The 25,924-nt window shown below is 39.0% G+C and overlaps 3 protein-coding genes across 9 annotated transcripts in view; 1 reads left to right on the top strand and 2 right to left on the bottom strand.

Annotated features, from left to right (window-relative positions):
• Positions 1-1,961: 1,961 nt before the first annotated feature.
• On the top strand, positions 1,962-6,360 carry LOC311059215 (glutathione S-transferase A1-like). The gene is made up of 7 exons (XM_084076929.1): positions 1,962-2,152; positions 2,268-2,370; positions 2,472-2,523; positions 3,302-3,434; positions 3,526-3,667; positions 3,971-4,096; positions 6,097-6,360. Exons 2-7 carry the CDS (start codon positions 2,284-2,286, stop codon positions 6,232-6,234), a joined length of 678 nt encoding a protein of 225 aa, XP_083933055.1. The 5' UTR covers positions 1,962-2,152; positions 2,268-2,283; the 3' UTR covers positions 6,235-6,360.
• agpat5 (1-acylglycerol-3-phosphate O-acyltransferase 5 (lysophosphatidic acid acyltransferase, epsilon)) lies at positions 6,281-21,678 on the bottom strand. Of its 5 annotated transcripts, XM_084076928.1 has the most exons (11): positions 20,786-21,678; positions 19,523-19,592; positions 19,316-19,431; positions 19,093-19,182; positions 18,499-18,589; positions 15,606-15,767; positions 14,340-14,463; positions 7,677-7,759; positions 7,253-7,354; positions 7,035-7,122; positions 6,281-6,899 (listed from the first exon to the last, which is right to left on the bottom strand). In XM_084076928.1, the coding sequence occupies exons 1-11, from the start codon at positions 21,002-21,004 to the stop codon at positions 6,857-6,859; spliced, it is 1,188 nt and encodes a 395-aa protein (XP_083933054.1). In that variant the 5' UTR covers positions 21,005-21,678; the 3' UTR covers positions 6,281-6,856. The 5 variants fall into 5 exon arrangements, with proteins under 5 accessions (XP_083933054.1, XP_083933053.1, XP_083933052.1 ...); XM_084076924.1 differs by lacking the exons at positions 6,281-6,899; positions 7,035-7,122; positions 7,253-7,354; positions 7,677-7,759 and adding an exon at positions 11,180-13,177; XM_084076925.1 differs by lacking the exons at positions 6,281-6,899; positions 7,035-7,122; positions 7,253-7,354; positions 7,677-7,759 and adding an exon at positions 11,180-13,177 and having other exon boundaries at positions 14,340-14,448.
• A 1,786-nt stretch (positions 21,679-23,464) lies between these two features.
• The window catches only part of mcph1 (microcephalin 1), a 33,783-nt gene continuing 31,323 nt past the window's right edge, over positions 23,465-25,924 (bottom strand). For all 3 annotated transcript variants that reach the window (XM_084076771.1, XM_084076772.1, XM_084076773.1), the window contains exons 15-16: positions 24,691-24,928; positions 23,465-24,416 (exon numbers count right to left, since the gene is read on the bottom strand). In XM_084076771.1, the coding sequence (XP_083932897.1) occupies positions 24,352-24,416; positions 24,691-24,928 (303 nt within the window). In that variant the 3' untranslated portion in view covers positions 23,465-24,351. The remainder of the gene's footprint in view (positions 24,417-24,690; positions 24,929-25,924) is intronic.

Here is a 25,924-nt window from a genome sequence, read left to right as displayed (position 1 = left end):
CATGGGCTGTGTCAAGGCCAGAAAGTATTTTTTTGACACTCAGTAGGCATTCCTGCATAACTTCCGGGTTTGATGATGATGTCACACGCATATCCTCTATTAGGCGGTAGGCCTACATTTAAAACATTTTTCAAGATACATAACATGCTTATTGCCTACAGTATTTAAATCAATATATTTCACAAGATGCAGTCAGTAGTTGAACAGTAAATTCAGATACTAGTACTACTACTAATAAGGAAACGCGAATATAAATTGCTATCACACAATCTTCATCCATCATGGAATCAACGCCTTCTATGCCTTGGGCCCCTGGCCTGCGCACACGTGTGTGCTCACAATGCCTCATGCAAAGCATTGTGAGCTTGTAGATCTGCTATTCAAAATATTTGTATCCACCTGTTTCCTAGGCTTTTCACTGTGTTCCACTTCCTGTCTTTTGATCCAATAAAATCCAATGAAACCAGTCAGATGACTAATGATATATCCAATAAAATCCGACAGGAAGTGGAAAACACACAGCCAAGAAACAGGTGAGTGAGACGGGCCATTCTGCACAAGTCTGTCTTAAAGTATATTTTGATGCCAATACTTTTGTACTTTTACGCAAGTACATTTTGCATTACTGGTAAAATGCATTACATGTGTGCGCGCTAGTATTTACATTACATTTATTTAATACAGTTCCAAATTAAAAAACTAAGGCAGACTGCCACGTGCAGTGCCTCATTTGGATGTGTTTGAAGTCTTGGAGCTTGACTTCCCTACGTTTCTCCTACAAATGGGCCTTGAGCTTGTTTGGAGGTTCTAGCAGGGGAGTGCAGCTACTGGTATACCAACGATGCGCGCCGGGGAGCACGTCCTCTGTCACCGAGCGCGGAGCTTCGGGAGGGGACACATATGGAGCGGTGAGGGAGGAAGGGGACACCCGCCTAGCCAGCCAGATCAGCCGAATCAACCCTAGCGATCAATGGGGTGACAGATGTCGCAGCCAGATCGCCCTCACATCCAAACAGAAGTGTGTCGGCAGCAGTTATTTATACTTGTCTATTTTCTAACCATTCACGGGCACGGTCTTATTGACCATTTCAAAAATCCATACATTGACAGCTGAATGTATGCGTTGCCCATTTCCTTGTTTACAATGTTAAATGTAGCTTTATAACAATATTTTGTTTAACCATAACTTAGTTTAACAGCAGTATGTCCCATAATGCTTTGTTAAAAATGTAAATCAGTCTTTTTTGGTTGGTTTACCACTACATGGCCGAGACCAATCGGCCATGGACCAAAGACCATGTGATCCTGCATGTAGACTGGGGATCTATTCACTTTGCAGGTTGCTGATCCGGTCTGGGCCTGGAGAGGATACGGAAACGAAGCGTACATGAATTTGCGTTTGTGCAAATGTCCAGATCCAGTAGGCGGGCACTAGACAGGATCTGAGCAGTGAGCACTAGCCTAAACAGAACCAGGGCTTTCCATGGGTACTGCTGAAAGCAGTGTTGCCATGTCTGCTTATTATAAGCGACTTTGGGCTTGTTTCTAAAGTGTGCTTATTTGGGCTTGTTTCGTCATGTTGTTTAAACCAGTGGTTCTCTAATAAAAGCCTGGCGATCGAGGCTAGTGGTTCTCAAACATTTTCATGTCAAGGACCCCCAGATTAATATGCATTTGTCTGCGGGCTGAAAATACTTTGTGCCAGGGACCCGTTGAGCCTACTAGATTTGTGTTAAATATTCCACATTTGAAAAGATTTTGAAAATGGCAAATCTACAAGCGTACAACGCGTCACAGTGCGACGCGTTGTACGCTTATAGATTTGCTATTTTCAAATAGCGAATGTTTGAAGTGCTCATGTGGCCTAATTAGTCCCTTTAGATTTGTTTTCATAGACCTGGTTGCTTGTTTCTCTCTCAAAATCTGGCAACACTGCTGGTTACACTAGGTTAATAATGTAGATGAGTGAGGCTGGGAACGATCGAGGCTAGATCGAGGCTTAGGAATGCGTTATGTGATCGAGTGACGAAGGTGTTCTTACTGTATTGGCCAAGATCTTGCACCTCCCTGCCCCTCCCCTTGGATATTGCCCATATTGATCGTTCGTTTTGCGGTGCATTTTCCCATTTCTTTTTCCACGACTCACCTTAAGGTCAGTTAAACTACAGCTAGAAAGATTCTTAATGAGTGTTCTTAAGTATAGAATAGTAATAACATCGTAATTGATTTAGGACACATGATCAGCACCTTGTGTACCTTTTCTACAGGTTTCCATTCCCAACAATGGCAGAAAAAGTAGTGCTGCATTACTTCAATGGGAGAGGGAAGATGGAGTCTATTCGTTGGCTTTTAACAGTTGCTGAAGTTGAGGTAACACACATCCACACGAAGCATTTCTCTTCAGGCTACGAAAGTTTCTAGATTTGGCGATTGTCGATGTGATTAACCTGTTATTCATTTCATGTCTACAGTTTGACGAAGTGCATTTGACAACTCGTGAACAGTATCTCAAACTTATGGGCGGTAAGTTCCTTACCAGTGGTTCTCAACTTGTGGGTCGGGACCCCCACTTGATTTTAAGGGGTCCCCAGATGACAGTGAAGTGACACTTAAAGGACTTTTAATACCTACAAATTGTCACATAATATAAGAGGCAAAAAAATGAAAATAGCCGATCTACAAGCTCACAATGCCTCATGTTGCAACGCAAGTCATTGTGGACTTGTAGATCTGCTATTTTCACTATTTATCTGTGGAACTGAGTCAAACAAAATGTAATGCCTCAACTCCTACAATTCCAAGTGCTTGCCAGGGTGTGTGTGTGATGGCTGGTTTTGTGTATTGTTGTATTGTGCTTTTTGCTTTGGCAATGTAAACGTATGTTTTCTCATGCCAATAAAGCCCTTTGAATTGAATTGAATTGAATTGAAATTGAAAGTGTGTGTGTGTGTGTGTGGGGGGGGGGGGGGGTATTTTAGGATAGGATTTTGGGGGAGTCACGGTTGAGAACCACTGCTGTATAGATATTATGTCAAGCACTTATGCTACTAAATATATTACTGATTACACTGCATGTGCACTCGATTCCTCATCTAATAATGGTAAATGTAACATTTACTGTATGTACTTTGGTCCCACAATTAATGTATTATTATACTGATTAGATCAATACAGATTAGATACTCATTCTATCTTATTGTAGACCTTTATGTATCCAACTGTATGCACCCTTATCTTGTAGTGTGACTGAATTTCCGGGATGAATAAAGTGCATTCTTTATTTGATCTCATGTTACCTTAGATGGAGATCTCATGTTTCAGCATGTCCCCATGGTGGAAATTGATGGCCTGAAGCTTGTTCAGACAAGGGCTATACTGAATTACATTGCAGGAAAATACAAATTGGATGGGAAAGACATCAAAGAACGTGCAATGTATGGTTCATTTCATGTATTATTTTCATATTGTAATGTTCTTCAGCTCAGTCATAAAATGTGTTTATTAATTATTAACATGTTCCTTCAGGATCAACATGTACTCAGAAGGATTAAGGGACCTCATGGAAATGATTATGATACTGCCCTTCACACCACCTGCAGATGTTAAAACTAAGTTGGAGACCATTCAATCTAAAGCAACAGAACGCTACCTTCCTGTGTTTGAAAAGGTACAATTAAAAACATTTACATCTCTAAACTAGCATTGAAACATATCTGACTATTACAGCAGCAAATTACTTTACTTCAGTTCATCACATGACAAGTAGCAATTCTTTTGCCATTTTTTAATTAAAATGAGCAAACATTTTATTTGTCATCTTTTTTATTATAATATTTTTGTCCAAAGGGAGACTAGGGTTAATATGGTTAGTACTTACAGCACACAATTCAGATGCAAAGATTCATATTAGCTGTCCCTGAAATTATATTACATCTACATAACTACATGATTCTGTGTCACATTTCTTTAGGCACTCTCTGGCCCCATATACCTGGTGGGAGGTCAATTAAGTTGTGCAGATGTAGAGCTGCTTGAATGCACTCTGATGCTCGAGGAGAAGTTTCCTGCAATTCTCGCTCAGTTCTCAAACATCAAGGTAGGCTCAACCTTTGCAAAGTTCCAAGTGTTAACATGTAAATGTGGGTTATTTAAGGGACAAACATGCAGTGATGGAAGAAGTACTCACACGTTTTACTTAAGTGAAAGTATCAATACTGCAATGTACTGTAGATATACTCTGTTACAAGTGGAAGTCCTGTCAGGAATGAGTAACTGGTAGGGCCCAAAAGCAGACCAGCTAGGCAGGAATGTTCAATTTACATAAACTCATGCGACATCGGTCTATGGACTGTCAATCACCACAAAGAAACACAGGGCTTAAATAGACACAGGGAAAACATGACACAGGTGAACTCGACTGACAATCAACACTGGGATAGGCTGGGGGACTAAGAGGAAACAGGTGGAAACACTGGCAATTCACAATTCCGGGTAGACAGGGCAGGTAACCAGAACTACAGGGGCAGACAGGAAGGCACAGAGCATTACTACAAAATAAGATACACAAAACCAAGGCAAACAACAGAGTAACAGAAAACCAAAACCAAACGGAACAGGAATACATGACAAATACAGAACAACAGAACAAGTCCTAAATAAGTCCAAAACCTAGTAAGGGCAGTCAAGGTCCAAGGGCCGAGGAACAGAGGGTGACAAGTCCCGTATTCAAAGTGTACTTGAGTAAAAGTACAAAAGTATCAAAATATTCTTAAAGTACCAAAAGTAAAATTACTCATTGTGCAGAATGTCTCATTTCACAAGTTCAAAATGCATAAAAAAACTTTTGATGCGACGCATTGTGAGCTTGTAGATTGGCCATTGTCAAATGGCCGAAATATATATATATAGGGCTGAAGTGATTAGTGTGTGTAGTAGATTTCTGTGGTCTGTGTCTTCGGTTCCAGAGAAATGATCAAAGACATGAGACAGTAGATATTGCTCACGCGTGGCTTCATTTATGTTTTGCAGGGCATAAGTGTAGCATGCGTTATACAGATGGTCTGTCGTCAACCCTTCGACATTGGGTTTCATACTGTACTTATTAGTCCTCCTCTCCGTTATCTCTCCAATACAGTCATTACTCATGTCGTTTCTTAACCAATAGATTCTGTCATGTCATGGTCATCTGTCATAATCTTGGACTGATCACTTGGTGTACGTGACATGGTGTACGTGACATTCACTGGCCACTACCTATTTTTCCTGGCATCAAAGCTGATTTTCCACTGGTTACTACCCTCTTAATGGTTATGTCTTCTCAGAACTTTGGTAGGCATGCCACTTGGTTTATTCTCATCCTTAATTGAGGATGTGTAATTATCTAATTATACTTCTGGCTCCACTCTTTAACGTTTGCTCCGAGAACTCGAATAATTTGTTTATTTCCGAATCCTAACTGGGTGCCGTTGTAGATTTATGTAAGATTGTAGGACATCTTACATAAACATCTTGTGACATTCACTTGTGATCTTTATACTGAAATACATATTCTGTATACTGGAATACATTTACTGTGCTAGATTACATTTCCCATTTATATTCTCTCTGTCCCTCTGTTCCTTGAATTGATGCCACAATATTGGTTTTGTAATCAAAATCTACAAAGTAACTAGTAACCACATTTTTCATATAATTGTAGTGGAGTAAAAGTGCAATATTTTCCTCTGAGATGTAGTGGGGTAGTAGTAAAATTGTAAATACTTAATACATTAAAAATACCTCAAAATTGTACTTAAGTACAGTACTTGAGTACATGTACTTAGTTACTTTACACCACTGCAAACATGTAATATTTTATGGATTAAAAAGCAAAGGCATACATCTAGCTTAGGAGATATTGGTAGCAATGAAATCAACATCACTACATACATGATACCAAGATTCTCCTTCTTTAATTTTTACACTATGCACATCTTTTTACCACATACGGTCTGAAATGTTCACACAGTGAGAACGTTTAAATGTCCTGTTTATAAAGATATCTACCAGTGTCAATGTCCTGTTTTGTCCTTTAAGATTTGGTGAATTTCCTTGCAGGCTTTCCAGGGTAGGATGACCTTAAAACCAGCCATCAGTCGATTCCTGCAGCCAGGCAGCAAGAGGAAGCCTCAACCAGATGAAGTTTATGTAAAGACTGTTTTGGGAGTGTTCGATGTTCTCCTCCTTTCAAGATAAAGAGCATTTTAGATTTGTGTACCCCAAAGACAACAAACATATAGAATGTATTATGAATCACATGAGTTTATTTACCTTTGCACACATTGACTTTTTACAATGGCATTAAAGTTTTCAGCATCTCAACTTTCTTCTTTCATTTTGAAATGTTGGTGCATGGATGATCATAAAATAGGTTCTACTGCATATTGCAGTATGGTCAAGAGAAACACCATGTCCTATCTCACCATACACGCTTAGTGCATGCATCTAATTCAGTGCATCCTGTAGTAATACAACATATATACACACACACATGATTTAAGGTTATGAGCTTAACATTCAAGTTCACACCTGTCAAAAAATGTAAACAATTTAGTTAATTTAAAAAGCAATAGTACTGCACAAAAGCAACAGCCCCACTTGCAGAACATTTAAGCACTTTCAACCTGGTGTCCCTATTTTGGCTTATGTTATATGCCATTGCCAACATTTTCAAAACCTTTCAAAAATACAAAAAATAGCAGATCTGCAAGCTCACAATGCATCACAATGCGACATGTGAGCTAGCGATAAAAATGACTTGCATACAGCAGCTGGAATGCCTCTATTTGTTATGTGGTTGTATCCTTTGTAGTGCCATTCAGGCTATCATCAAGAGAAGCAGTCGTAAAACCATCAGCAAACTGTAAGATAGACAGTTATACAATGATCAGAACTATCTTCAATGTAAAATATCAAACAATACAATATAATGTCATGACACATAAATGATCAATTTAATCAATAATCTGTTATATTTGTCAGACTTTTTACTTTACCTTAGTCCTGCCATAATGCCAGCAGGCATTAATTTTCCTGATTTCTTGAATCTCATTCCCATCACCAGTGTGAGTATTCCTGAGGCAACTGAAAGAAGGAAGAAGTATTCTCATGGTGATGTGACTGTCCTTCAGTTTACATGAATACAATTATTGGCATTCCACATCTGTGAAAATCAGGATATTAATCTGGGCTCAAACAGTTACAGTATACTCACGTAAAGAGACCTTGATGTCACTTGTGTCATTAGAGATGTTGTAGGCACCATATGCAGATACAACACCAAAAAATAAGCCAGCTATCAATGACATCACACTACCTAAAAGAGAAATAATACATATTAATGTCAGCTTCATTATGTGTTTATGTATGACTGCATCATGGACTCCACAGTTGAGCACTGTCCAAATGTATTAACCACTTAAACCCCACTATCTGTATTGTGGGGTAAGCTTTCACTGAAAATGACAGATCGACAAACTCACAATGCGACAAGTTGCGTGGCATTGTGAGCTTGTCGACCGGCTATCTTCAGTAAGCTTTCCCAACAATAACAGAAAACAGAAAAGATACTAGTATTGAGCCCTGAGGGACTCCAGTTACCCATATAGGGTTTAAGTGATTAAAATGTTACTTTCAACCTTTTCTCTTGTATCCCATAAATCCTCCCAGTGCTATGGCAGCAGCATAGCTGAATCCAAGCCAGTCAATTGCCATCGCTGAGCTGTAGAATAAGAGAGTTGGTCAGGTGTTTTCATGCATAATTGATTTAACAGTACTAGGCTACTTACATTAGAACATACAGTAAATAAAAAAACACGGGAGGACCATTACAGAGTCTAATCTGGAGATAAAGGCACGGTTGATTTTGGTCAAAGTCTTGTTCAGATATGATACTTTGCCCCTAAATCTTTTTTAATTTTAATGTTTAATTTTAACTCTATTATCTGTTATATTCTTGTAATTGTAATGTGTCCATGTATTGCTTGCCTAAATCTCTAAAAGGAATGTACTATTTTAGCTAAATAGGCCTATTAGATATACAAAGAAATGTGACACAAAGTTTTTACAATGTTATTCTGTAAATGATCGTGGTGGAACCTATAGAAATATGATCAAACATAAGTCTGAAATTCAAACTAAATCTACAGTAGGCTACTAGACATCTGACTATAGGTTGTCTAATTAGTGTGAAACAAAATGTATCAATTGATTGTGTTTTTTAACATGTCGGGGTGCAAGTAGGCTTGTATCAGGTTGTTACATCGTAATAACTCCTCCTTTTGCAATACAAATATATAAATTATATAGGCTAATGATGGCAACACTGCAACACATGCATATCCATAAATAAGCATTTACTTCACTAATCGTGATGTATTTTCGTTCAGCTATTTAGAAGACATACCTTAAACTCTTGTTTACGTACAAACACGACTAGTCTGTGTGACCTGCAGCACTGGACCAGGATGTGATTCCTCTTAGTGTTGCCAGGTGTTGTGAGAGAAATAAGAAACCAGGTATAGGAAAACAAGCCCAAAAGAAGAAAATGATTAGGCCACATGAGCACTTTAAAGTTTAAACCCATCTGTATCGGCTATTTGAAAATAGCCAATCTACAAGCGTCGTGATGCTTGTAGATCTGCTATTTCCGAAAACTCTTGCAATAAAATGTGGTAGCTGTAGAATACAACTCTCGTAGACGTATTTATGATTCTGACGTTTTCAATCTACGAGAGTAGAGGTAGTAGGGTTGATCCCCCATGGACACAGGAAGTTTCGGCACTATACACCGTAGACTCGCCAAACATGTACAAATTGAAAAATAAAGGTGCTTATCTCAACGCCCTAAATGTTAACTCTTTTTACGGCATAGTCGTTTAATATAATAATCCATATCTTTCGATAAAGAAGTGTTTTAATGCCGTCTGTGGCCGATTCTTTCGGAAGTTCCCAATGGGCGGTAGTGACGCGCCCATGCGGTGAAACCCAGAATTACACTCAATGTAAACAGGGTGTAAAAATGTCGTTCGGCCACAGACGGCATTAAAACACTTATTTATCAAAAGATATGGATTATTACATTAAACTACTATGCCGTAGAAAAAGATAACATTTGGGTTTGAAGATCTACGGGCTAGGAGATGAAAGTCCCTGTGTCCATGGGGGATCAACCCTACAACTATCGTAATTGAAACCGTCAGAATCATAAATACGTCTACGAAAGTTGTATTCTACAGCTAAAAATGTGGAATATTTGGAATGTTTTTTGAAACATTCTAACAACACAAATGCTTTTGGAAGCAAACCTACATAAGGAATTCCACATTAGAAACAAGCCCAAAAAACGCAACCCGCAACTACAAATATTTACAAGCAACTTTACAGAGCCCAAAGTCGCTTATAATAAGCCGACATGGCAACGCTATCCTCTTCCTCAAAAAGAAAAAAGCAAGTGCGCCAAGTGTCTAGAATGCGCGTCTAGAATAACCCATCGCCTGGAAAGACGCGTTGTTGGCTGTGGGATATTTTCATAGTTATATATCGGATATTTTTAATGCTTTAAGCTCATAGAAATGTATTATTATTAAACAAAAATTAACGTTGAAGCTGTCATTGTTGCTGTCTGTAGTAGAGTACAATACAGCAGTGGTGGAAAAAGTACTTTATACTGCAATATAGAAGTACAAGTACAAGTGAAAGTCCGGAATTCTAAATGTATTTAAATGAAAGTACAAAAATTGGATAAAAATGGTACAAAAATGTACTTAAAGTACCAAAAGTAGATTATACAGAGTTCCATTTCAAATTCTCAAATGTATAAAATGTATACAAATGGCTAAAATATATTTAGGGCTTAAGTAGTTAGTGTTATTTGTAATAATCCAAATCTACAAAGAAGCTTAAGTTTTCATATAATTGTAGTGGAGTAAAAGTACAATATTTTCCTCTGAGATGTAGGAGTAGTTAAAGTAGTAAAGTATTGAAAATTAGAAATACTCTAGTAAAGTAAAAGTACCTCAACGTTTTACTCAAGTACAGTACTTGAGTGTTTGTTACTTTCCACCACTGAGTACAGTACAGATTTAAAAATAAATAAAATAGCTCAACGGTTCCTCTGGTCAATGGGATATATACTGATAGTGCACTGCGCATGCACCAACTTCAGTCAAACCTACGGCCTTGAAAGATACATAACTGAAAATCATTAGAAAAACTTTGAACTATTCTGCTTATTTCTCATAACTGTTTTTTTTTAAATCATAAATACTGTGCCATATATTGTAAATAATAAACTTGTATAAGTGAGTTATTAAACTGTTCAGTAAAACATAATTGTAACCACTCAATCCCCATATGGGTAACAGGAGTCCCTCAGGGCTCAATACTAGTGTATTTTCTGTTTTCTGTTATTGTAAGGAAAGCTTTAGCACGGTTTAGCTGAAAATAGCCGTTTGACAAGCTCACAATGCGACGCAATGGGTCGCGTTGTGAGCTTTCCCCACAATACCGGTGCTGGGGTTGAAGTGGTTAGGTTTAGGTTTAAAAAAGAATCATGTTTCCAGACAGTTGACTAGCCTGCGATACAACACCCAAGAGGTGAAAAACAAAAACAAAGTTGATTGCAGTTCAGAGAAAATGAATAGAACCACAGATTCCCCCCACATACACTTTATTTCACTCTGGCATCCTCATTCAAAATGTACATACATCCCCTGAAAGGATTCAGCATTTTTCTTCAAAAAGTGTAAATCAATGCATTGTTTTTGAATACTATGAACTGTAGACAACTTGACCAATATGCTACACTTTGAGCAGCAGTTCCAGTGCTATCCAGCAGAGGGTGCTATCCTAAGATGACGGGACACATGGTCCTCTGGATGGGACCAACTCATCCAAATAGAAGGCACACATTTCTGGGAACAATTGGCATTAAATAGTGTCTACTTTGAATTTCCTGATGAATTACAATCTAAACTTGAGAGAATAAAAATGGATATAAAATGGCTGAGAAGGGTCATTTAACAAGGAAGGATTATTCAAGTGAGGTACTCTTATGACATGTAAAAATAATGACCCATTAGATAAATCAAACAAATACGATAGGATAAGAATGCCAATATATGTAAAGTGACGAGTGGAAAAAAGTAAAGTATTTTTTTATCATAGTAAATCTGAATGGACATTGGACATACAAGTGCATTTTACAATACAGTGATGCATATAATACAGATGGCTTCATTGGCAAAGGGAAATGAATGCAGCATACTCTCAAAATGGCATCGTCAACATTTTGCTCAGTAGATACTTTTGTGTTATTTGTAACAGAACTTAAAGTAGCAAAGCCATACAAAATATCTGGTACTGGCAAAGCTTTTTAGAAAAAAAGAATTTTATATATATATATATATATATATATATATATATATATATATATGCGCGCGCATTGAGGCGAAAATATAATATGAATCAAAAGAGCATTACTGATGCAACAAAAAAAATACATGTACTGTATATGATGTATTGCTCAACTTATGTCAACAATGCCTTTGCAATTACACAAGGTCTTGGCAACATTTTAACAATTTACACTTAATAAAATATGTCACCATGGCAGAACATTTGATTGTAATACAGTTCACATTGAGCACACAAATAATCAATATTAACTGGCCCAGAATATCTGTCGCTGCAATCAGACATTTCACTCTAACAAACAATCTGGCTTGCATGTTAGAAGTATAATTTCTAGGACTACAGAACATTTTCAAAGTGAACTTGACTGTGTGACATCACTTTGAATGCCTAGGCCAGTCAATAAAAATTAGTGTTTATGAACTCAAGCTAGCCTGTGTATGCTAGAAAGTGTACTGTATTTATGTAAAACACAACTTCAAACAAGCAAAGTGCATAATCCTCCTGACATGGGACATGGCATCAGTGGAAAAGCAGATGATAGTGATTCTCCAAGACCTTTACTGGCTCCTGGTCAAACTAATAATTGACTCCAGAATAGTCCTCACCACCTACAAGGCTCCCCAAACAACCTAGTTCCGCCCTACTTCTCCGACCTCCTCCACCATCACATCCCCTGAGAATGTACCCTCCCTATCTCTCGGGTTTGGTGATGCCAACCATCAACTTGGGGTGATAGGGCGCCTTCAGTTTCTGCCCCCTCCCTGTGGAACACACTCCCTAACCCTCCCATCTGTCAAAAATGGCCCCTAAACCCACCTCTTCAGAATTGCTTTCCCCAGCTAAGCCCCAACCCCCTTTGTTTTTACTTTTAGCAAATTATTTATTTCTTTTACCTAATAAAGTTGTTTCTCTTTATTTGTTTCCCATGTAAAGCGACGAGTACTTAGAAAAGCGCTATATAAATCTGAGGTATTGTTATGATTAGTGAGACATCAAAACTTTGTCAATGATATGGATGATTGTGGTCAATTTGAGCATGTGTGCTCATAAACATTAAGTCTTATACCTGACCGTGGATTGATGAGGTTGATTGGGTCTCTGAGCATGCAAGAATACAGATTTGGCTAAATCTTGGCAATGAAATGGGATTAATATCCAAAGGGAGGTTTGTATCTATTTTTTACTTTAATGTTGAGGTTCTAGGGGAATATTCAAGAAAAGTAATGCATCTCAACAAATCTGTTTACATTTTTTCACCATATCAGGCAGCAAATCCAGAGAATGCAAGTGAATAAGTAGCACAAGCAGCTAAGCATCTCTCTTTCTCTCCATTCAGCTTACAGTTGAAGGTAGACGGTGAGGCAGAAGTATGGGATAATCTCCAAGTCTTTACAAACATGGCTTTGCTTCGATATCGCTCTTGTTGTAGTCTAGGAAAATGGCAAGATGTTTCCATACCTTCTGTGCACCATATAATGGCATTCTTTATCTTGTTCCTCATGGACTAACATGCACCCAGAGCCATCCCAGGACTGTTCCGTAGACCCAGGTCCTGAAATAGAGTTTCCTGCCTGACTCAGTAAACAGCAACGGCAGTGTCAATGCTCCCAAGATCATCACTGATGGTAAGGTCTTTGTGAGGCTTAGTGGAGAAATGTGGGGTTTGCCAGGAAACTTGCATTTTTTGTCTGCATCCTCAGATTCATAGAAAGTGGTTAGCAGCCTTTGAAAAGACAGATAAAATTCAGTTGATTTAAAATGATCAGTAAAGGGAGCATACAAGTTACTAACCGAAATTCTATATGTGATTAAGTCAATTAGACAAGTTATGTTTTGTTGATTCAAGATGGTAAATTAACTGAATGTATTCATCATAATAAAACGGTGTCTAAGCTAACAAAGTCATCGTAGAATAATTGGATGATGACTGGTTTAGCAACGCACTACATGCTGCATATGTAAGGACCATGGTGATTTGGTCATGTCTGTCATACGTTTCATTCAGGTTTTCTTTTGTTCATTTCAATGAACAGAAAACACAACTAAAACAAGCATCGTATGATTTTAGGCTTGCATGTTCATATCTAAATTTCTATATCCATTTCATTTGGCTCATAACCCATTAAGACCTGAGGCCGATTCTAAAAGTTTTCTGAAAAACCTAAAATATTTATTTTAAAAATATATACGTTGGCAATTAAAAGATAGCAGATATACAAGCTCACAGCATGTCACTTCATGCCACGCTGCAAGCTTGTACATCTGCTATTTTTGAAAAAAAAAGAAAAAGAAAAATCACAACAATGTTTTGAACATTTTGAATAATTTATGATTAAAAAAAAAACGAAATCTTCTCTTCAAAACATTTTTAGACGGGGGTCCATGGCCAAATATATATCAATTTGGGGGTCCTTGACAAAAAAAGAATTACACATATGCTTTCCCGTATTGAAGGGTATAGCTAGGGGGTCCTCAGAGTTACTAAAGGGGGTCCGCCAAATATTTGTGTGACAGAAACTATTCTGGGGGGAACATTTGCAGAAAATAGCAAATCTACAAGCTCAACAAGGTTTGGTGTAGAGGGGGGGGAAGAGCAGAAGTACCAAAGCCAAATGTCAAGTTCACTAAGTATGGTTTAAGTGGGTTAAATGTCTGAAAATGCACATTAACATGAATACAATACAAATAATAGAAAAGATTATGTGTAATGAAATCTATGAACAAGTTTAATCTGCAACACAATGTTATACAATATGTAGACTCAGAGGGGGTCCCTACTTCATCTCTCTCTCTCAGCTAAGGGGTCCTTGGCCTGAAAAACGTTGAAGACCCCTGGTATAGAGAACGTATAGGCTTTAGAGGTCTAATGTGGTGCTTAAACTCACCGGTCTTTAGCCTCGAATCTCTCGTGCAACCACCTGCGGAAAAACACAGGCTCCTGAGGAATTTCCTTGATATCCACACGTTCAAAGTGTATGTGGACTCTGGGGCATTCTTTACACAGGAATTCTGTCCAACAGAAAACATGAATGAAAGCCTAAACAAAAACAGGAAAAGCCTTTCAGCAAAGGCATCATAGAATGAGCAATTAAATCAACATGGGGTTAACATGTACAGAATACAATATATTAATTACGCATCATGTGATACTTAATGCTCCCATGGCATTAAAAGACAAACCCTTATGGTTCCCCTTGGTCCCATTGGAGCATCCAATCGATGCAATGACCTTGAATTAACATGACATCAAACGTCAACGTGAAACATGGTATGTTTGCAAAGATGTCCTTTATTACATTTGGATAAATTGAAACATTGTTTTTTGTGTACGTAGTATCTGTATATTGTTCCTTAATATTTAAGAAATACAATTGAGAGATTTCATGTTAATACAGTAAATATTGTATTTCACTAATATTTTTCAATTACAGTATTCCATTCTTAAGTATATATATAAAAAGATTGTTAGAGAATATTATCAAAGATATTACATTATTACTGGAAAAGGCTCAAGGTTTGGAAAACATTCCAAAATGAAGATCAAACTTTCAACCATCTCCACTTCCTTTACTACAGTCACCTTCAAAAAATGTGGCTGGGAAGTGCGTGATGAGAAACGTTCTTTTGTAGTCTTCCTCTTCTGTTTATTAGAGACACATCTACGTATGATTATGCCCGAGTCAACAGGATGTTTTTTTCACAACACCATTTCTTTTCAAACTGGGGCTGGGAACCAAGAAAAATCTAAATTCCACAACACGGACAGAAACTACATTTACAGGAACAGTCAGGAACTATTTTCAGTTAATAGGTAATCTGTGCGATGTGTTATTTACGTAGGAATATACTACAGTACATGCTGTTGCACAACTGATAACGAATCACAGGTCAATTCCTTGGCAGCAAGGAGGAAAGTTTAGACTGTGATGCAAGAGACTGATACAAAGACTAGCTGTTATTGGCTGAGGGTGTTAAGTATTTGACCTTCACTGATATAATGTACTGATAGTTTGTTAGGATTTGAAAAAATATTTACTTATTTACTAAAAATTGACCCGCGACCCAAACCTGGGAAACAGTGCTCTACATCCTATTAAATTAAGTCTGTTTGATGGAGAACTTCAAGAAGCTCTTCTTTAAGCCCTGCTCACCTGGCATCGATGGAGCAGGTCGTCTTTGACCAGTGGCAGTCAGTGTTCCCTCATATGCAACCGTGACGTCATACACAGCATCCAAGTGGTCTTTCATGGCCTCAATGGCGACGTGACAGGCTCTCATTCGGGGTGTTAAAGTGTGCTTCAAAACAGCCAGTCCTAGGATAGAAGAGTAAGCCAAGGCAATGATTCACCATCTTCTTTGGAGACATATTTTCTTATAAGAGACACAGCAGCTGTGATGATCAGACACACTGATTCCACAATGCATGAGGATTATACATTATTCCTTTACTGATTATGGAATTTAATTTGTCACCATTTGTCAGCAAGTAAAATCATACAGCTTAATTCTATCCAAAATCCCATTGGCCCATGTAATTGGGTCACCTTCAGGACAGCCAAATAGTTGTTTTTTTGTTCCATTATTGAGTAGAAGCAAAACCAATCGCTCTATAAATGCACATAATCTCTCTCTGTGTGTCCGTCTTTCTCCTGCATATGCCGAGAACCATCCAACCGATCGACTTCATATTTGTTGTTGTCAGTATCTCAAAAGACCCAGGGGCCTAGTGGGAAGTCGGTCAGATCAGAAGTGAAAATCCCACAATCTCTGTACTTAAACAAAAATAACCTTGTTCCAATGAAAAAATAATTTACAGCACCTACAAAACCCACCTACTGTAATGCATTGTATTTATGGAAAAGGTTGGAGGTTGGGGAGGCAAGTATATTTGAAGTCTTAATGGTAGATATCTTATTTTAGTTTATTATTTTAGTTTTTAGGATACCTTTATGTTTTTTGAGTTTTTGTTTTAACCTGTGTCAGGTGCTGTGACGTGCTGCGTGTTATGTAAATCTTACACATCTAATTTAACACATTTAATTTCATTTATTTATTATATTCTTATATTATTTATATTTTGCCGGACCACATTGGAAATAAGCATTTCATTATACTCTGTCTATGTCTCTTTTATGCACATATATGGAGAGAACAGATGTCATCAATATAACGTCATAATACCGATGTCATAGACTGGCCTCCAAGTATTATGATAATGGTACTGCACTAAGTACTCTGACAACAGGTACCACGGGTATGAATTAACCAGAGGGGCATGCGTTTTGAACGGCATTGTACCCAATGAGCATCGGCCTAGTACCTCTAACGCCACTAACCACACTGAAAGCAATGTCATGCACACAGGTGCAACCGCCAGAGCGGTTTACAAAGAATAATGGGGCAGCTGATACTCATGGTTGTGATTTAAGAGTTACTTGGATCACATAAATAACAATAGTTGACTAAACATTGTGCATTGTGCGTTTCCGGTATTGAATTGCCTACTTTGCTGCCAAACATAATTTAAGAAGCGATAAATTAGGTCCCGTCTCTGTCGTATAGCCCTCAGTGAGGGCTGTGCTGTTCACAGCTCTGTGGTTGCATCGGAATCGAAACAACCCGTAATCCAGCACAATATTGTGTAGAACCCCACAGGCTAGAATACTGGTCTCTGGCATGTACAGCATAGCCCCCCTCCGATCGAAGCAGTCCGACACAGTGCTCTGCTGTGTCCCGTGTGCATATTTGGGTACCGTGGTACCTGCACTCCTGCAAAGTTGCATGGTTTGCCAGTGGGGTTATGGGGTAATCCGTAAGGGGATAACCTTTGTTAGCTAGTACACAAATCCTACCAAAATGTTTGACGTTGGAATACTTTATGAATAATGATTGAACGAATCACTCAGGAAATGACTCTGTCCGGATCCTGCAGTGGGCCCTCCTGAAGATGTGTCGCTGTGCTGCCGTTTTGACAAATAAAGGAGTCGTGGGTACCACGTTCCACTGCCTTGCCACGTTTAGGAGAGATAGACTGGCAAGGCTAGCAAGCAGTACAAATTACATGAACGTTTATCGAATGATAGTTTTTACACCTGGAGGTTTCTCTCCTTAATTGTGTCATAAGTGCAGAAGGACCTGCCATCAGGGAAGTCACTCTCCATGAAAATATTCAGTCCCAAAAATCTTATGCACATGGAGGTTTTATTTGTTTTTATTTAAAGTTTTTATCCCACGATTTTGTAACGCCATTTTTTACACCCAGTGCCAATTGTCTATGTAATCCTGGGCACTACGTTCCCTCTGCCAACCTAGGGAGGCCAGGGCCGAGCTCAAGCCTCCTTCAATGCATGAGAGCCAACTGACCTTCTTGTCACCTGACAGGGGAGAGTTTCCCTGGTTGGACATAGCGCGTGGAAGGAACACGTTATTCCAACCAGTTCCTTTCCCCTCCATCCGGTGCCCCGGCTGGCCAGGGGGAGGCAGTATAGTGACCAGGAACCTTCCGGTTTCAAGAAGGCCGCTCTACTTCCTGAGCCACTGCCACCCCCAATACCCATTTTCTGTACAATGATGCTGGGCAAACCGTGATTAAGATGCAAAGAGTTTCTGTCTGTATCACATAATTAATCATTAGTGAAGAGGAGTGTTGACTGGTATTCGTGATTGTTTTAATTTCCATGGCTTACAAATTAAGGGTTTTGTCGATGAGGACATTTTTCTCTCATAGCATACTCAAGTGTGGGAATAGGGTACGTACGTAACCATGTGATACCTTAATTCCTAATCCAATTCTGACAAAAGAATTCCTGTCACAAATATTATTTTTGTACTCAATCAGAATAGAAGGGGTGTATAAAATGTTGCATGCATGTACAGCAGTGCCTTTCCTCAAATCGCTTTACAATGTGCATTACATTCACTCAGTCACACACCGACGGTGGAGGAAACCATGCAATGCAGGCACCAACAAAAACTCATCATTGTACAGTACTAGTACTATAAATTCAGCAACACATTTTTTTTGAGTGATAATATTGCTACTACCTTCCTTTGCAGCAAACGCCTGACTGTCAGTGATCACATTCTTGAGTTCTGGATTATACCGGGTTCCTTCTGGGAAGATGACAAGATACATCTGCAGAAATATAAGCGCATGGTCAAATAAAGGACGTTTTCCAAAAGGCATTCAAACTTAAACTTTGGATGAAGTGAAGAAACATGAATCATAACTCTAAATAACTTTTTTAAACAATGGTCAAAATTATCATTAGATATCATTTTACTTCCTCTTGTCAGCACTCCTTTTAGTTTGACATTACCTGTCTCAAAGGGACAGGTGGTGGATTTTGAAACATTTTGTTTCTTATTATAACACATTTACAAAATACTTTATACAGTATATACCCACAGTTTTTTCCGGCTATTTTCACTATTCGTTGTACAACAAAGTATATAGCTCTCCATGTTCCTACGTGATTAAAAGTTTGGTTTACAATGGATCTCCATGTTCCTATGTGGTGAAAGATCTGGTTTACATTATTAGATCTCCATTCTATGAGGTGAAGATTTGGGTTTTTAAGTGACCTCCATATTCCTATGGCGGTGCAAGTTTTGGTTCAAAAGCCTAACATTACTTACTGGTGTTCCTGATTCAGTTTGAGAGTGCAGCTTCTTATTCATGGCCCTCACATCAAACCTTGCGCTTCGTTTGACATAAACACCTCCATGCTGAACAGAAATAACGAGTTGATTTGTACACTGCAGTTTCAAACAGTAAGATGAGATAATAGATAATTATCAAGTGTGTATGAGAGTGAATACTGTATGTACAGAGTCACCAGGCCAGAATTATGTATAGTACCTGAGAGAAATACCATCCGTACAATGGTAACCACTTGAGTCCATCTTTAAGAACATATCTCACATGACCGAGGGCGTCCTGCCTAATGGCCAACATGTCAGCAATTATCCAGTCCGCTGGAAGAGAAGGCCAATGATTCAGACAAGGTTTTTAATTTGGTCAAACCAGACTTTACTTCCTTTAAAACACAACCTCTGAGAGTCTTACCTGTACACTGATGATTTGATAGGTAGACAACATTCTCTTTGTTCTTTGGTATATCTCCATATATAACAATCTAGGGAGAGAGGTGAATAACAGCAGGTTAAAATAACCCTACACTTCATTATTCACAGACAGCCTATTTAATAAAAAAAGAGTTAAGACACTATTATAACCAACATGAAAAGCTTTTACAAACACAAGCAACCTTAAGGTTTGTATAGTGTCCCAGTGCGCCAGTCAAGATAGATTCTGCCCATGCTTACAAATAGAAAATCTGCTCAGCTCGCACCTTTGCAGGAAGACGTGATGACTCCCATCTAAGCTATCGATTTGGCCTAGTTCTGACGAATAACACTTTACCCAAACAGGCATTCCATATTACCAATTTATCATGTGCAATACTGGGATCTATTTTCCAGTGCTCTCAAACACACATGTGCGTATGTGTGTGTGTATATATATATATATATATATATATATATATATACACACACACACACACACACACACACACACACACACACACACACACACACACACACACACACACACACACACACACAGATATATTTATATACTGTATATGCACACCCTAGTACACTACACACCTGCTGCACAAGGCGTGGCATAAGAATGCAGACATCTATGGTATGCAACTGGCTAGTAGTCAGCTTGTCAAAATGGGCTTAGTAAAAAAAAAAAATAGAAGTAATTTCCACACCAGCACAGGAAGCACGTGTCACATCAATCTGTTCTGGCACAGTTTGCGGTGAACCTGTTATTCAAACAGCTTCCTGTGTCGTTTTAAGCACATTATGTTTAATCCCCATTCGGCATACCAGAGACAGCAATGTTTGCCATACAAACCCTACAGTGGTTCTCAAAAGTGCATTCCAGGGCCTCTCTGTGTTCCTTGAGGGGGGGGGGGGGGGTCTAAATTGACCCTTAAACGTCTGTAACTCTGACAGTGTACAAATGGAACCATTTGTATACTGTCAGAGTTAAGGGGAGACCTTGAAATGTATACATTTGAGAACCATTGCCCTACAGTAATAATACAGTAAAGTAAGGTGATTGGTTTACCTACCTCCACCCCTGTGTAGTTCTCAAAAAAAACCTATAGCCTTGGATCAAGACTATCATGGATGTAAATGTATGTATTTGATCGAGACTCGATAAAATACATATATGATAGTATCTTAATCCAAAGCTACAAAACCTGCAGTAATAATACAGTAAAGTAAGGTGTTGTTGTGCTGTACCTACCTCCACCCCTGTGTAGTTCTCAAAGAAGAACAGGACCATGCTCTGGTAGATACAGTACAGCCGGTCGTCCACCCTGTGGTACACCCTGACAGGCAGCAGGGTGGACAGCACCTTCCAGACCCCCCATGACAGCAGGTAAGCCGGTGCTGTCCCCAGCATGACCGTGGCAGGGAACCAGTAGCGCAGCGAGTATGTGTGCACGACCAGAGAGAGCAGCATCTTTTTTGGTTCTTCTCCTTTTTGCTCACACTACACTAAAATAAACAAAACAAAACAAAAAAAAACCTTGCTCCCAAGTTTACCAGAACACCCTGGACGGGTTCAACAACACGACCCCTGTCCGTGTAAGTCAGCGTGGTGGTGGGCTGGTGGGACACTGACTGGAGAACTAAAAAACTAGAGCAAAAAAAAAGGGGGACAGCAGCAGAGCTAAGCTAGCTAATGCTAATGTCAAACCCTATGTACTGGCTTCTTTAACGTCCCACCATGCGGCAATGTACAGCAAAACACATCATGTACCCTCGTTTCACCGCCGGCAAACATTTAGCCGAGACATTCACAACATGTCAACCTAGAACAGAGACACCAACCTTGGCTGTGAATGAATGCTGCTGTTAGCTTCTACTTATTCCATTTGATTTGACCAACTAAAAGACTCTTTTAGAGTGTTAGCTAACGGCAGCTACTAGTCCACAAACTACCATCTCATAGCAGTCGTTACATTCAAAAGTGACAGGTTTCTTTATGTCTTAGCTCTAAACTAGCTTAAACCGCCCTGCATGGACCGTTAACAACTCTTATAACCTGCTATTTGACTGAATAATATATCATGAAGCTTTCTGCAACTGTTCTAGTTGAGCCATAGCTAGCTAGTTGCTGCTGCAAATGTCACGCACAGATACGCACACGCACGGGACGCACACACTTGCATACTGTACACACACACGTGACACGCCTCTCCACCAGTGTTGCCAGGTTGTGTGAGAGAAATAAGCAACCAGGTCTGTGAAAACAAGCCCAAATGAAGCGACTACAAGAGCACGCCGTAAATTTGAAAATAGCCGATCTACAAGCTCACAACACTGGTTTAAACAACATTAGAAACCAAGCCCCAAATAAGCAACTACTCTTTAAAACAAGCCCAAAAAAACTCAACCCGCAACTACCAATACAAGCAACTTTATAGAAAAATAAGCCCAAATCGCTTATAATAAGCGGACATGGCAACACCGCTCTCCACCACGTTGGTTTCACAGCCTGGTGACGCGGGTTACGGTGACACTTTAAGTAACATCGTGGAAGCTGATTGGTCTATCGAAGAGGTGAACTTGTAAAGAGACCATAGCCCGGAGAGACGTTCGACCTGTCATTGGCCAATTGGTTGTCAGGCAACCGCGCTGAGCAAGGACACGACGTTTTCCCAACCACTTAAAGGGGTATTACATTTACAGTCACCCTTGTTTTTAACTCTATGAGAGACCCCCAGAAGAGAGGATTTGTGTTAAAAATGTTCGCTTAAAAAAAACTATGTGTGTGTATATATATATATATATATATATATTCAGATTTGCACACATTTTCAGATTTTTCTAAAATAGTAGATCTGCTATTTTTTAATAGCCAAAGTTTAAAATATGGTTTAAGTGGTTGAAATGATTGGGATGCTATATTCATTAATTTTGCTGGGGACCCCCACCCCTCCAAGGACCCCTGCCTGGGGGTCCCCAGACCCCACTCTGAGATCCAATGCCATAAGCAAATTTGCTAGTGTTTAAGTCACAGAGATTTCCCTGAGTCTCCAGGTTTCGTTAACAGAAAATATATTTTCAGGAGGTTGGGATACCAATTTGATAACATTGTGAGAGAGAACCTAATTTTACTGTCTATGGAGAGAACTGATGCAGAATAAGCATGGGCAAAAAGTGGGCAGACAATAATGTTGGGACTGGAACTTCAAATTGAAGCTGACAAATGATATTTGTTGAGTTCTCTGTCCGGATTGGATAAACTTGGTATCCCGAACTGAAAATGAATGTTTACTAAACATCTGGAGAGACGGGGAGACCAATACCATATATAATATAGAGCAGCTTTTCAAAATATTTTTTTACAGAAAACAGACCCTCAAGGATCCAATTGGACCACATGTAGAGAACCAGTGGTATAGACCACAGGTTCTCAAATCTGTCAAGGTCCCCCAAATTAATATGTATTTGGCTGTGGACCCCCATCTGAAAAGGTTTTGTGCCAGCGACACATCTGCTATTTTTGAATAGCCAACGTATAAAGCATGGTCAAAGTGGTTAAAATGACTGTGATGCTGTATTAACCCATATGCTGGGGGGGACCCCCCCCACATTCCAATTAACATCACATGTCAGCTTTCAGAAGAAGTTGGAGAAAGTTTTAACCTCAAACAGTTGGGGGAACATTTTGTGACCTGCAGCATTATATTAAATCTATATAACAACGCAGCGGAAATTAATTGGGAGGTAAAGTGTCTGTCTGGCAATCGGAAGGTCCCCGGTTCGATCCTCCCTGAACAAGACACTGACTGAACCCTTAATTAATCCCTATGTGCTTCCTGGGCCTGCACACTGCTGGAAAGGATCACATGCAGATAAGTCCTTTCCCCTCAAGGGATCACTACAAATACCATTTTTAATACCCTTTATTTATTTCCTAAAGTCTTAAAGACTAAATACTTAGAATGGCTCAATTTGTGTATACACAGTGATACAGGGTTCAGAATCTTTTTGTAAATTTGTATATTGTATGTTGTGACAATTAGCAACATTTACAATAGGAAGATAGGTTGAGTTCGGTTAGGCTTATAAAAAAAATACAATATTTATACAAAAATGTACATTGGAATTGAATCATTTGCATATTTGGGATGGGCAATATGAACAGTATCAAATATCACAATAATAAAAAAAAAAAACTGTGAATATAGGAGATCTACATCCTCACAACAACGGGTTATGAGCTTGTAGATATTCTCAACTAAGGCACAGGTGATTAAAACCAGAAAAAGACTAATGGTGATGTAACAGATGATATCTTGTCTCATATCACAACATTGACATAATATTGATATATTGCCCCGCCCTAATGCATCCAATTAAAGACAAAAAATACTTTTCCAACATTTCCAAATAATCAACAATCCTATGAGTGACAGTCCTGCAAAATTAAAAGTTCCCATGACGCACTTATGGCTGCAAGACAGACCCTTCCTTTTAAGTCTCTGACAGCAAACAAAATAGACACCCTTTGTACTAACGTAATGGTAGTTAAATTACCCCAAATCACACAAAATCACACAATTAAAGTCACTGGCTGCCAACAAAACAAGCCGGCTAGGATTGACACAGCCAAGGTCTCCAATTGAACTACCCAAAAAGATACACATTTCCCATGACATCGGACTAAATTGCCCTGTTATGTGTAAATATACCATATCGTACTGAACACGAAAACCTGAGAAAATATGTACAGTATAGTAATACTTCTGAGCAAATCCACCAGTATAAAAGCACATCTTCACAGTTCAAAGTCACATTTTAGGGGGATCTTCTCTCCAAGTCGTAGTCATCATAAGGGAGTAGCTTGAGATGGGTGATAGAATCTGAATAAAAGGGAGACAGAAAAGAATGTCATGTCATCCAATATCCTAAATTAATTGTTCAGCTGTTCAATAACGGTATTTTTCCAATATTTAAATGTCAAAAACAAATGGAGGGAGATATGATTAACCGCTTTAACATTGGTGTCCCAATTTTGTGAGTGAAAATAGCCAATTCAAAAGATCCAAACGCATTGTGAACTTGTAGATCGGCTATTTTCTCCATTCATCCACAAGGAAGTATATAGGGTTTCTAAGTGGTTAATAAACATCTTACCGAGTAGCCACTGCTCAGAGAGGATCCTGCAACCTTCCGGTCTCTTCCTGTCAAATTCCCCAATGCAGATACCAGCTTTTCGGATGGTTTTGCTGACTGTGCCCCCGCACAGTTCAATGAGCTCCACCAGACTGTCAGCTGGGGGCTGGGCGTGTGCAGACACAAACATGACCGGCTGGTCCTGGAGCAAGTCCTGTTGGTGCTCCCCGGCAGACAGGTGCTGCTGGAGACGGCAGATCTGAGAACAGAGAGAATCAACACCGTCACGACAGTACCTAAAGTTCCCAATGCATTCTCATGTGATTTGGACACACTGTGGTCTAGGCCTCTAAAAATCGGGATCAGACCCAAAAATATGCCACCGGTCAGGCTCTAAGAACATCTATTGCATGTGAGGTGTCCTTTAGCAGTGGATGAAATCACTCCCCAATTAGGTAATAGCCTTTCCACTCTTCTCAAAACAGGTGTCATCTACAGCACTGTTTCCAAAACAGTGGGTCAGGACCCATGTTTGGGTCGCGGACCAATTTCTATGGGTCGCAAGTAAATAGTTTCATTTTTTTTTTTATATATTATTTCAAAATATTTTAAAAAGTTTAAACAAAAATATCAACTTTTCATCAATTAAAGACGTATGAAAGTATTTCATGAATGAAATGAAAAAAATCTAATAATTTCTATAAATACAAATAAATACAAATTATGAAGTGAAGAAATTCGAAGATATACAAGCTCACAACGCACCTGGGAATGGGAAGGTCACCAGTTAGACCCCCCCCCCCAGTCAGCTCAGTCTGTCATGTGTCAAAGTGTCTCTGAGCATCCACTGCTACAGCTAATAGTTGATGGGTAAATGCAGAGGACAAATGTCACGTATCTGCAAATGCACTGTGACAAACACCCCAACAACAACAACTAAAAGGGGACAAGATTATACAATACATGTCCTTCTGGGTGCAATGGCATACAGCTTTTATCTGTCCAGGGTGAGATGCGTGCATAACGGGCTCGATTGCAGGACGGGTAACAGCCAAGGTTTTGGGTCAGAACATCTCTTTATTTCCATGTAGTTCTTTATTATCTTGTAGCCACAAGGAAACATAAAAAGAAACATACAGTCATGAAAGCTGTCTTCCTCTCTTAAATTATTTAGGAGATGACCGTCTGTCACACCTATAGTAGCTCTGAGTCCAATTAGTTTGACTCATGCCAGGTGTGCCTGCTTATTTCCAAT

The sequence above is a fragment of the Gymnoscopelus microlampas genome (assembly GCF_963454915.1).
Source record: "Gymnoscopelus microlampas genome assembly, chromosome: 13".
Classification (NCBI taxonomy): domain Eukaryota; kingdom Metazoa; phylum Chordata; class Actinopteri; order Myctophiformes; family Myctophidae; genus Gymnoscopelus; species Gymnoscopelus microlampas.
The sequence above is the reverse complement of the archived record's forward strand: the minus strand, read 5'-3'. Positions and strand labels throughout refer to the sequence as shown.